The 13,354-nt window shown below is 42.9% G+C and overlaps 1 protein-coding gene across 1 annotated transcript; it reads left to right on the top strand.

Moving 5' to 3' along the window:
- The first annotated feature begins 549 nt into the window (after positions 1-549).
- LOC306974265 (uncharacterized protein) lies at positions 550-12,438 on the top strand. The gene is made up of 9 exons (XM_079571442.1): positions 550-692; positions 4,482-4,616; positions 4,977-5,110; positions 9,519-9,636; positions 9,767-9,837; positions 11,527-11,602; positions 11,689-11,748; positions 11,840-11,909; positions 11,983-12,438. The coding sequence occupies exons 2-9, from the start codon at positions 4,503-4,505 to the stop codon at positions 12,063-12,065; spliced, it is 726 nt and encodes a 241-aa protein (XP_079427568.1). The 5' UTR covers positions 550-692; positions 4,482-4,502; the 3' UTR covers positions 12,066-12,438.
- The last annotated feature ends 916 nt before the right edge of the window (positions 12,439-13,354 follow it).

Genomic DNA, 13,354 nt, shown 5'->3' with positions numbered 1-13,354 from the left:
GCTGAAAGAAAAAAAATACATCGATTTTTTTAATCAACTATCAAGTTATTTTCGGGTTAACATTAACAAATGAAGTCCTATAATTATTTTTTGCTGCCAAAATATTGAAGTGATTTACTATTCAATATTTTGGCAGCAAAAAATAATTATAGATGTATAATTATCTTTTGCATTTATTTATTATTTCATTTATTTCTGCATTTATTTATTGATGCATTCACTTTATCAAAGAGGAATTTATTAAATAAAAGCAGAAGAAAATGAATAATAAATACATGCAGACAGAAAATAATAAAAGTAATGTCTTTATTATTTCTATTTTACAACAAAAAAGAGACGTTTTTATTACATATATTTTTACTTCAGTAAAAAAAAATATGAACTATAGGACTTTTTTTGTTAATGTTAATGTTTGTTGATTGAAAATATACCAATTGTATATCAGCGTTTCATTTGGGCAGTTTTGGTCAAGTTTTGGTCTTTTTTTTTTTATATACTTCCATTTATTTTGGTCACTTACCGTGGCTGGTGTCACTTCCGGCGGGGACCGGAAACGGGTGGAGCCGTGTGCGGAGGAGTGTTTTTAAAACGCTTCTTCAGACACACACGAGACCGTTTCCTCCGGACCAGACCCGGACCGTACTCTTTCAGCGGCCGCGGGACAACGGTGTCCCCGGGGCGAACCCACGCAGGTGAGATCTGCTTTAAACCTGATGTTGCACGTTTAGGTTCAAACCTGGGTCAGTCCTGTCAAACGGGATCACGTGTGCAGGTGTTGCCCCCAAAAGGATGCCATTCATGTAGAGCTTGATTTAAACTTTACTTTTAGCTTGTTTTGCACACGTGATTCCCCGGGATTACATACCAAAAAGGACTGTACCTACATGGCAAGTTAATATCAAATAATAAATGTCATTTCAGAGTGAGCACCTTGAGTAGTCCAGTCATCATGGCTCCTCTTCAGTGACATAGCTCAAATGAAATGACTGTTGCATTTCTCACCAGTGCTGGAGAGGCCTGCACATAACACTCCTCAGTCCACATATTTGTTCTGCTGTCATGTCTGTAATCATTAAAATGGTTATCTCAGAGCTTAACCTCCACCTGCCACTCCAAATGAAATCTATCTAAGCCCAGCCTTTGTTTTTGTTTGTGCTTTCCCTCCCCAAAGCACAATAAATGACATACACCAGTAAAGGGCAGGAATGCCTCCTTCCCTTATCCCCTGGAACATGTTAATGCTAAGAACCAGATCAAAAAGAATGACTAAAAATGTATATTCTTCTGAGCCATTACCAGTTTCTGTCTTGTTTGGATAAAACATCCATCCATCCATCCATCCATCCATCCATCTTCTTCCACTTTTCCGTTGCTGGGTCGCGGGGGTTGGAGCTGTTGGAGTTGCCCAAATCACATTGCACCAGCCCCTTATGGCTCCTCCTGCAGGTGGTGGGTCCACAGAAGGACGGCCTCACGATTCTCAGGCCTGTTGGTCTCTCATAAGGGGCTTCGGAACCGCTCTTTGTCTGACCCTACCAGGGGCACGAAGGCCCCGACAACAGAGCTCCCAGGATCCTTCGGGTGCTCAAACCCCTCCACCACGTTAAGGTTGCGGCTCCAGGAGGGGTTGGATAAAACAAAACAAATATTCAATAACAACCAGAGTTTTAAGAAGAGATTCACAAACGGGTACAGAAGGGCCCTGTCTTTATTTTTTTTTTTAAAGGCAACTCATTCCATCCCCCCCCCCCCGAGGAGGAGCTGGTCCTATGAGACCTCAGAGACCGAGATGGAGAGTCGGGTTTGAGAAGCTCAGAGAGGTAGCACCGTTTAAGCATTTAAAAACAAATATTCTGTGTTAGCCTCAAGTCCCTCCATCTCACATGTTTGAACCTGCTCCAGTCTTGAGCTGTCTCTTCATTTGTGTGGGACCTGCTAATTGTGAATGGAAGAGATAGGTGGAGAGGAAGGACAGCGCCGATGCTACTGTCCAGGCGGAAATCATGTGGGGTCACTGTGCACATAGCCCATAGGATGCGTCATACTGTTTGACAAAACGAAGTACAACGGCAGCAAAATATTATGGAGACTTTGGCAGAAATGTGGCTCCGCTGGTTTCAAAACAAAACCTGCAGATGTTTTTCATGACGTCCCACAGACGGGGACTCTGCAGTTAAACCTGTTCTACTGACACAAACTTTCAACAAACTTGACAAAGACTCATGCAGGTATTCCACCCCTCCGCACTCCAAGAATTCAAAGTACTCAGGCTCTGGCATTGTATATGTACAAGTATTCAGAAGCACTCACTGTGGTACAAGTATGGGCTCAGGGATATGCCTGTTGTATTCATTTTAGGAAAGTACTGTAGTTTATTTTGCCATATGACACGTTTTAGATCTTTATTTAAAGGTAGCAGTAACGATAAAAGTAACAGCAAAAGCCTTCGCGCTAGCCTTAAGTTGCAGTATCAGTAAAAGTATCAGTAAAATCAGTACACGTGTGTTGTTATGAGTAGAAGCTTAAATGCGGGGCTCTGATTGGATGATCGTCTTGAGAACCAAAACAGCAACTTTAGGAACATCCTGTAAAGGTTGCCCTAAAAAATTTGTAATAAAATGGTCAAAATGACAAAGTTGGAGCAAAAAAAAACCGTGCCGGAAAAAGCAACAATAACACAATAGACAAGCGACAAAAACACGTCTAAAAAGTGATGGAAGCCACAAGAGCTAACATAATATAGAACCTAAAATATGTAGTTATATCTCTGTTATTACAGGGACAATTCAAATGGAACAAAAACGGTCATAAAGTTCAACATCTTCTGTCAGCATATATGAAGAAAGGTCACATTATGTCATTAAGGGGTCCAAAAGTGGTGACGATATGCATGAAAACAGGTGTCAAGGTTGTGAATCCAATCACTATAATACAGTACAGGTACAGCATTTCTCCATTTTCATTTTGGAGATTTCTTTCAAAAGCTGTTTCCTCAGTTGTCAGATTCTAGAACGTGAACACGACCTATTGGCACACATCGCCGGAGTTGGTACGTTTTACTGAAAGTTGAATAATTCTGCAAGAACCTAAAAACTAAGATTATATTGTGAGACAGAGCTGGCATTAAGGTTCCAGCCTAAATGAAACCTCGGGCTCTAAAATGCATTGTAAATGAACAGCAGAAGGGTGACAGGCTGGGTAAGCAGTAAAAGCCATAAAAAAACATCTGAGGCACTCTGCGGAAGAAAAATATAAAAGTCCTTTATTAAAGCATGGGCAAAAGGTCTAAAACATTCATGTACTGAAGAGATCACTTCTACATTAGAATTTTTGCACTGTGGCCCTACACACTGTAACAAAAAGCTTGGACACTCCTGGGCTGAGCAACATAAGCTAAAATAAGATAAGTTTGGACTTTATTGATCTACATCCATCCTTTTTCTTCCACTTGTCCAAATCACATTGCACCAGCCCCTTATGGCTCCTCCTGCAGGTGGTGGGTCCAGGAGGGGACGGCCTCATGGTTCTGACCGGGCCTGTTGGTCTCTCTTAAGGGGCTTCTGAAGCTCTCTTTGTCTGACCCGTCACCTACGACCTGTTTGCCCTGAGAGACCCTACCAGGGGCACGAAGCCCCCGACAACAGGGCCCCCATGATCATTCGGGTGCTCAGACCCCTCCACCACGTTAAGGTGGCGGTTCCAGGAGGGGTTTATTGATCTCACAATGGAGAAATTTACTTGTTCCGTCAGCTCTAAAACACTCAGGGGGTGCAAATTGCAAAATAGACAGGAAAATGTGCAAAGTAATGCTATCTAGAGGAATCTTTTATACAATGAATAGAAATCATTGAAGGGCAAATATATATTTTATATTACATTATATTATTACCCCTCCTGGAACTGCCACCTTAACGTGGTGGAGAGGTTTGAGTACCCGAATGATCCTGGGGGCTCTGTTGTCGGGGGCTTCGTGCCCCTGGTGGGGTCTCCCATGACAATGATGTTCAGAAGCCCCTTACGAGAGACCAACAGGCCCGGTCAGAAGAACCGTGAGGCCGTCCTCCCGTGGACACACCACCTGCAGGAGGAGCCATAAAGGGCTGGTGCAATGTGATGGTACCTGGTTTGGAGTTTTTGTTTTGATCTATCTTGTCATATCGCTCTGCCTACTAGGCGGATGGAATCAAGGTGTATTTTTAATATATTCTATTCTGATTCTTATTCTTTAAACTGTATGATTTACCCTTTGTCCAAAAAATACAGTTGTTGGAATTCGGGGGGAAAAAGTGTTGTTGAGGTTACCCGTGTATCCACTGGCACAGGTAATAATTTGAGTTCAGTAGTGAAATCCATTGTGCTGCTTTTAAACTTGTTTCACTTAGACATTGAAGAGTTTACGAAGGACTGCTGAGACACACATTTGCTATTGTTTTAACCAGAGCATGAGCCGTGTTTTGTGAAAATCCTTTTGTTTTTTCCAGAACAAACTGAACAGCGGCGTCATGGAAAACGTAAAGATGAAGTTCCGACAGTATCAGGAGGCGAAGGAGCGAGCACTAGAGGAGAGCGAGCGACTGGAGAGAGAACTGAAGGCCGAGAGGAGCAAAAGGGCCGAGGTAAACACTACAGCACACACAGGCTACTCGAGAGATATTGGCACCCTGGGAAGTAGGAGAAAAGAATCATGCTGAAAAAAAACATTGCTGTTTACTCTACAATTCAAAAATGGCTCCAAACTATGTTCCGACCCTCACCTCATGACCGAGGGAGTGGAGCTGCAGGGGATGCGATGGGTCTGGGTGAATTGGAACACCACTTACTCTGATAACGTGGATTCCTCTGAAGAGCTTTAGGAGGTGTGCTTGGATGGGGACGTCTGGGCATCTCTGCTCAGACTGCTGCCTCCACGACCCAGCCCTGGATGAAGCAGAAGAAGATGGATGCATGTTATGTTTCCTGTTCTTTTGTCTTTACAGGTGGAGGAGGAAGCTGCGGTCCTCACCAGGACTCTGCAGGACACAGAGGACAAACTGGACGCAGTTAGTCAGCGCCTGGAGACTGTTTCCCTTAAACTGTCTGAGGTGGAGAAGGTGGCCGACGAGAACGAGAGGTAACGAGAGCGAGGAGTGCGAGATACAGCACGTCCATCACATGACCCATTACTACAGCCATGCACACGTGCACAGATCTACATAGAACTATTACTACAGCCATGTACATGAGCACAGATCTACATAGAACTATTACTACAGCCATGTACACGGGCACACGGGCACAGATCTACATAGAACTATTACTACAGCCATGTACATGGGCACAGATCTACATAGAACTATTACTACAGCCATGTACATGAGCACAGATCTACATAGAACTATTACTACAGCCATGTACACGGGCACACGGGCACAGATCTACATAGAACTATTACTACAGCCATGCACACGGGCACAGATCTACATAGAACTATTACTACAGCCATGTACATGGACACAGATCTACATAGAACTATTACTACAGCCATGTACATGGACACAGATCTACATAGAACTATTACTACAGCCATGTACATGGACACAGATCTACATAGAACTATTACTACAGCCATGCACACGGGCACAGATCTACATAGAACTATTACTACAGCCATGTACATGAGCACAGATCTACATAGAACTATTACTACAGCCATGCACACGTGCACAGATCTACATAGAACTATTACTACAGCCATGTACATGGACACAGATCTACATAGAACTATTACTACAGCCATGCACACGTGCACAGATCTACATAGAACTATTACTACAGCCATGCACACGGGCACAGATCTACATAGAACTATTACTACAGCCATGTACATGGACACAGATCTACATAGAACTATTACTACAGCCATGCACACGGGCACAGATCTACATAGAACTATTACTACAGCCATGTACACGTGCACACGGGCACAGATCTACATAGAACTATTACTACAGCCATGCACACGGGCACAGATCTACATAGAACTATTACTACAGCCATGTACATGGGCACAGATCTACATAGAACTATTACTACAGCCATGTACATGAGCACAGATCTACATAGAACTATTACTACAGCCATGTACATGGACACAGATCTACATAGAACTATTACTACAGCCATGTACATGAGCACAGATCTACATAGAACTATTACTACAGCCATGTACATGGACACAGATCTACATAGAACTATTACTACAGCCATGTACATGAGCACAGATCTACATAGAACTATTACTACAGCCATGTACATGAGCGCAGATCTACATAGAACTATTACTACAGCCATGTACACGTGCACAGATCTACATAGAACTATTACTACAGCCATGTACACGGGCACAGATCTACATAGAACTATTACTACAGCCATGTACATGGGCACAGATCTACATAGAACTATTACTACAGCCATGTACACGGGCACAGATCTACATAGAACTATTACTACAGCCATGTACATGGGCACAGATCTACATAGAACTATTACTACAGCCATGTACATGGGCACAGATCTACATAGAACTATTACTACAGCCATGTACATGGACACAGATCTACATAGAACTATTACTACAGCCATGTACATGAGCACAGATCTACATAGAACTATTACTACAGCCATGTACATGAGCACAGATCTACATAGAACTATTACTACAGGCATGTACACGGGCACAGTTGCACATCACCATAGACTCAGTCAGCAACAAATTTCTGCCATTTTCTGGCGGAATCTGAACACACTTGCATAAAGTCTATACTGTATAGATATATATTAGAATATTAAAGGGATTGTCCAGTGGATGTGAAAAAAAACAACACATGGCAGGCAATTTCCGAGATTTGTGCCCATTTTTGAAATTTTGCTTGGTGATAGGTATGGACAGGCAAGTTGAGATCGCCCCCTAGAGGCTGCTTGCACAAAATCCAGCATAGCCACTGAAAATAAAAAGTGAATAATAAACTGCGGCTCCCGTTTACCCTGGGACCATGTGTAAAACCACTTTCCAAATCTAATATCTTGTCTTATCTACTACCTTTATAGATTCCATCTATTCCCTTCCATCTATAAAGCCAATTTTGTTTTTCAAGGTCATTTTCATGTCATTGGATTTGCAGATCTACAGAATTTTATAAATCAAAGTAATTTAAGTTCAAACAATTGGCAAAAAGTAATGAGTTGAAAGTGTCTAGAATACTGAATAGAATTTGAGAAGTGAATTACATTGTTATTCCGTTCAGGTTTCAATTTAAACTTTTTTTGAGCAGATGAGCAGTGATCTGAGGCACTCTGACTTTTTTCCCTCTGCTCATCAAGTTTTTTACCTGATCTCTGAAGAGCACCTGCGCCTTACGTTTTTCTACTTAAACTTTTTTTTATTACTAACTCAATTCAAACTCAAAAATACAAAATTCAGTATTCCTGGTGGCAGGGATTTCATCCTATATTATCAATGGAATTTGGGACAAAAAAATGTCTGTAACATGCACTTGCTTGAAGATGCATTGCTCCATATACTGGAGGTTCAAGTATGCAATGAGTACTGCCAAGGAAGCTGTGGGCCTCAAGAATCAATGGACATGTGGGAGAGAAGACTGATAATATGCTGCTTTGTTCGAGGTCAACTGGTGGGTGATTGGCCACTAACTCTGAATGGCTGCACTGACTTGTGCCGATGGCTCTTTGCTTTTGGACACAAACTTTGCCCGTTGGATGCCTCTCTTCTTGAAAGACATGACAAGTTTGCCAGAGACCCAACCGAGTGTCCAAGAAGCATTTGTTGAGGGAAGGTTTGTTGTGCAACGCAGTGACAAGAAGTTCTTCCTCATCATGGCACTTGATCAGGAAACATAGCATCAAATTCCTGAAGTTCAGCAAGAGGATAAAGAGCTCGCCAAACCTGAAGTGCAGAGGGTCATGGAGGAATTTGACAATACCAGTCTTTCTGCATCAAACAAACATCAGCTTGAAACATCCAGAATCCTCCATTGCTGAACAGAATACACAGATGCACTTGCTACCATTCATGGACAGCCAGATGACAAAATGCCAAAAAAAACACTACAAGACTAGAGGATTTTTGGGATGCAAGTCTCAAATTACAGACTCATGGACAGGACAACTTCAAGGTCAGCAAGCCGGAGTTTCATCCAGATACCTGTATGAAAAGGGGCTAACAGGCTGAAGGATCTGTTTCACCTCCTCAGTGAGCGACTGAATGTGAAGTGCAAACCCTGTCAATGAAGCAAGGACGTTGATCCTGCTTCCTAACATATATTCATTCACAGCTAAATCTTGCACATTTTGTAAAGCCACTTTTCTTGGGGAACAGGGACGGCATGGTGTGCAAGAATGGGAAAGGTGTCCAACACATGGGACTAAAACTCACTCATCTTTTTTTGTTTCAAATTCCTTTGAAAACGAAATTTGACCGTGAAGATTACTTTAAAAAATAAAATTGGTCCCATAAATGTAATCCTTTCCCCCCACAACATTTGAAAAGTGGTTTAACACATGATCCTTGAGCAAATAGGAACCGCAGTTTCGTATTCACTTTCTATTGGCGGTGGAAACGCAGGATTTTGTGCAAGCAGCCCAAATAATAACTGTGCTGTATAAAGTCAAAGATTCTCTCAATAAGAATGCATTGTTTTTGTTGTATAACTCATTGATTGTTCCATATCTGACCTATTGCATGCAAGTGTGGGGAAGTGCCTGCAAAACATACATTAATCCAATTTTTCTGTTACAGAAAAGAGCGATTAGAGTCGCCAGTGGAAGTGGATACAGAAACCAGACCAATCGTTTATTCATACAACTAAAACCTTTTATAAACCATGTATAAAGCTCATCTGGAAAGTTTACCAAATAATTTACAAAACAGATTCAACAAGACAAAAAGCAGATATGAACTAAAAGGTACTGAGATTTTTACAAAACCCAGGTTTCAATCAGCAGCAAAGGAAAGATGTTTCTCAATCAAAGGAGTCACTCTGTGGAACAGTCTTGATTGTAAAGTGAAAAAATCTAATTCCATTGATGTGTTTAAGAAGTATGTAAAATTATCAATGTTACAAAAATATGACACTGCGGAGTAGCAGATCAACTTTATGTATTTTGTGTTTTGATGTCTTGGACAAAAAAAAAGATTAGGGTCAGACATAAGTTTTTACTTCTTTCTGCTCCTTTTCATTCATGCTAAATGCTGTTGTTTTTTAAATGAATGAAATAAATTAAAAAATGAAATGAAATGAAGCAGCCTCTAGGGGCAATCTCAACTTACGTGTCCATACCTATCGCCATGCTGGTCACAAAGTGCACGATTCTGCCTAATTTTGCCAAATTCCTCCCCCACTATTGGAGTTAGCGACAGTACAGCACACAGTAAAGGTTAGCATAATGGTTAGCTTTCTGTTATCTGTGCACAAACATACACCACTCCTTATCCTCACTGTGACTCCTCCGCTCCTCAGGACGAAGAAGGCACGTCAGAACCGGACTCTTCAGGATGAGGAGCGACTGGAGAGGCTCGATCATCAGCTCGGGGAGGCGCAGAGGATCGACCAAGAGGCAAACTCCAAATACACTGAGGTACATGTCTTAGATGTGTATTTCTGATTTGTATCGGGTCTAAAATGGCAGCTCTGGAGTTCTTTTGTGTTGAATTGGGTTCTAAGGCTGGGGGATTCATGTATAACGTATGTGATGTTTGTTTGCACAGCGTCAGCGTAAACTGCAGCTGGTGGAGAAAGAGCTGGAACAAGCCGAGGAGCGAGCCGAGCATGCAGAGCAGTGAGTCTCCTACCTCCGAAAGTCCTACAACTACTCACGAAAGCCTGAGACAAACTTGAGGATTTCAAAACCTTTTGCCATTTTAAAACATCATACCAAGTGAACAAACCGCAGCTGTAAGGACATTTTTTAAAGATTTTGCGTCATACATACACACGGGATGCCCCAAAAGAGCCCCGTGATCACATGTGAAACCAGGACCCTAAGTTGACCCTGGCTGCGACCCGACAAATGGTCATAACACAATCGCACTGACGCCACACGCATGGGACAGTCAGGGGAACAGTCAGGTCAGGCTCAAAAATGGGATAAAACTGTGTCCCCGACTTTAGCCCTGCCTAAAACTATTCCCTTATTATTACTTATTGATCACAACAACTCCTACCACTAGCCTTCGCCTGAAACTTTTACAAGACACGATTTCCATTTCTCTTAGTTTAGTTTCTTTATTTTTTGGTTGGGACAGTGTCACTATTTGTGTCTTCTTCTCTCCTTGTCACGTTGTCTCCTCTCTCCTTGCTTCCTTGTATTCTCTCTCCTGGTTTCCCCGCTCTATTTGTTTCCTCTCTCCTTGCCTCCTTGTCTCCTCACGTTGTCTCCTATCTCCTTTCACCTTGTCACCTTGTCACCTTGTCTCCTCTCTCCTTGTCTCCTTTCACCTTGTCTCCTCTCTCCTTGACTCCTCTCTGCTTGTCTCCTCTCTCCTTTCACCTTGTCTCCTCTCTCCTTGTCACCTTGTCACCTTGTCTCCTCTCTCCTTGTCTCCTTTCACCTTGTCTCCTCTCTCCTTGACTCCTCTCTGCTTGTCTCCTCTCTCCTTTCACCTTGTCTCCTCTCTCCTTGTCTCCTTTCACCTTGTCTCCTCTCTCCTTGTCACCTTGTCACCTTGTCTCCTCTCTCCTTGTCTCCTTTCACCTTGTCTCCTCTCTCCTTGACTCCTCTGCTTGTCTCCTCTCTCCTTTCACCTTGTCTCCTCTCTCCTTTCACCTTGTCTCCTCTCTCCTTTCACCTTGTCTCCTCTCTCCTTTCACCTTGTCCTCTCTCCTCTCTCCTTTCACCTTGTCTCCTCTCTTCTTGTCTCCTCTCTCCTTTCACCTTGTCCTCTCTCCTCTCTCCTTTCACCTTGTCCTCTCTCCTCTCTCCTTTCACCTTGTCCTCTCTCCTCTCTCCTTTCACCTTGTCCTCTCTCCTTTCACCTTGTCTCCTCTCTCCTTTCACCTTGTCTCCTCTCTCCTTGTCTCCTCTCTCCTTTCACCTTGTCCTCTCTCCTCTCTCCTTTCACCTTGTCCTCTCTCCTTTCACCTTGTCTCCTCTCTCCTTTCACCTTGTCTCCTTTCACCTTGTCTCCTCTCTCCTTTCACCTTGTCTCCTCTCTCCTTTCACCTTGTCTCCTCTCTCCTTTCACCTTGTCTCCTCTCTCCTTTCACCTTGTCTCCTCTCTCCTTGACTCCTCTCTGCTTGTCTCCTCTCCTTTCACCTTGTCCTCTCTCCTCTCCTTTCACCTTGTCCTCTCTCCTCTCTCCTTTCACCTTGTCCTCTCTCCTTTCACCTTGTCTCCTCTCTCCTTGACTCCTCTCTGCTTGTCTCCTCTCTCCTTTCACCTTGTCTCCTCTCTCCTTGTCTCCTTTCGCCTTGTCTCCTCTCTCCTTTCACCTTGTCTCCTCTTCTTGTCTCCTCTCTCTTTTTCAGAAAGATGAGGAGTCTTGAGGATCAGCTCAGAGTTCTGGACCAGTCGCTGAAAAGTCAACAGGCCTCAGTGGAGAAGGTGTTTACTCAGTTACTACTATTACTACTAATGATACTACTAATAGTAGTACTTGCCCTTATGCTGTAGTACTTGTGTTTTTACAGTTTTCACTCAGTGATAATTTGGACGAGAACTTAAGAAGAGTCAAAGACAAAGTACAACAGGTTTGTCTTGACCAAGTCCTGGTTTAGTCCTAGTTTATTCCTGGTTCAGGGACATGCTTTTTGGTTGGTTTCAATGGTGTTCTGTTTACAGGCCGAGTTCAGAGCTGAGGACTCTGAGAGAAAAAGGGTTAACCTTGAACTCACAATGGACCGACTCGAAGGTACAGGCTCTACTCCTGGTTTAAACTTGTTTTCATCTGGTTCACATCTGGTTTTGCTTCGTTTATGTTGCAGAGAAACTGTCAGAGGCTCGACAAGAAAATGTGCAACTTCACACCAAACTGAACCAAACTCTGGAGGAAATCAACAACCTTTGAGCCAGAGATTGGACCATGAACCAGACCAGAGACCAGACTGGGACTTTGTTTAGCCTGGATTTGAACATTCAGGGCCCAATACTACAAAGCTGGTTGAACTGATCCTGGAAAGGTTTTCTACGGAAGGACACATGCACACGCGAGCGTCTCTAGCCTGGCCGGCCTGCCACATTTTATTGTCAAGTTTTATGCAACACTTGTGTGCTCGAGAAATAAGCCGTTTCACGCAGTCATCTACAATCTGCCTGGGTTAACCCTTACTTTGCTAACCAAACCGCCTCGTCCAGCTTTGTAGTATGGGGTCCAGGTCTGGACTCTTCCGTAAACATTCCTGCTGATTTTGGGGCCAAATTTTGAAGGAAAAATGTTCTTTTTAAAAGAAAATTCCATTTCCAGCCAATCGCAAGTTGTTTGTGCTTATAATGTTACTGCTGTCTCAAGTTCAACATAAATAAATAAAAAACAAAAGGTGATTTCTTGGTTAACAGCAGTTTTACCATAGTTTTATGTTTCTCTTGCCATCAGTTATGTTTGTCATGGCCGGGGATAGTCGTTCTCTAGGGTTTCGTTTTATTGTCAAGTCTCCAAACCTATAACACAGTTGAGAGAGAGAGAAAACCTGCTTACACCCACTTACACCCGCTTACACCCGCATCGGTTTTACACATTACAACGCGCTGCTCATCTAAAACTTTAGATAGGAGCCGTTGACGTGGGTTAGTTACGGTTGTCCACCTTGTCAAATTTTAATTAAAAGTTAAAAACAAAGGGGTTGGCAGACATCCCCATGAATAATAAATATCCATTGGCATAGCAAGGGTACCAAGGGGCCCCAAGCGAGAATGTCGGATGAGGGGCCTCTGGTGGCCGCTTGGTGTACTGCGCACTGGGAGAGAGGACGTTATTTGTGCAAGAGCGGGACACCTGATAACTCCCATAATGCAGTTCTCTGCATTCGTTTTCCTCAGAACAGAAGGCTGAGGTTCTTTTAAGTCATGAAGAGTTACAATAAACTGGTTTCCCTATTAGAAATCTAATCTGGTGGAGACATGAGTAAAAAAATCTGTTTTAAACGTGTTTCTGAGCTGCATGTGACTGACTGTCCTCAAATATGCACAATGCTTTGTGTCATTGTACCTTTTAGCAGGGCCGTAATGATGAAGGGGGCCCACTGGGCATTTGCTGAGAGGCTCCAATTTGAAAGGGGCCCAGAAATATTATTCTTCAACGCCAGTAAATAGACCAGCTAAAATTATTATTTATGATCTAAAATGCACCAGATTGCAATC

Source organism: Gobius niger (genome assembly GCF_951799975.1).
Source record: "Gobius niger genome assembly, chromosome: 14".
Lineage (NCBI taxonomy): Eukaryota > Metazoa > Chordata > Actinopteri > Gobiiformes > Gobiidae > Gobius > Gobius niger.
The sequence above is the reverse complement of the archived record's forward strand: the minus strand, read 5'-3'. Positions and strand labels throughout refer to the sequence as shown.

What these genes read in the sequence shown, in the direction of transcription:
- LOC306974265 (XM_079571442.1), top strand. Translation starts at nt 4,503, where the DNA reads ATGGAAAACGTAAAGATGAAGTTCCGACAGTATCAGGAGGCGAAGGAG. An exon ending in GTGGCCGACGAGAACGAGAG is followed by an intron (nt 5,111 to 9,518) that starts GTAACGAGAGCG and finishes TCCGCTCCTCAG; the next exon opens with GACGAAGAAGGCACGTCAGA. An exon ending in CGAGCCGAGCATGCAGAGCA is followed by an intron (nt 9,838 to 11,526) that starts GTGAGTCTCCTA and finishes TCTCTTTTTCAG; the next exon opens with AAAGATGAGGAGTCTTGAGG.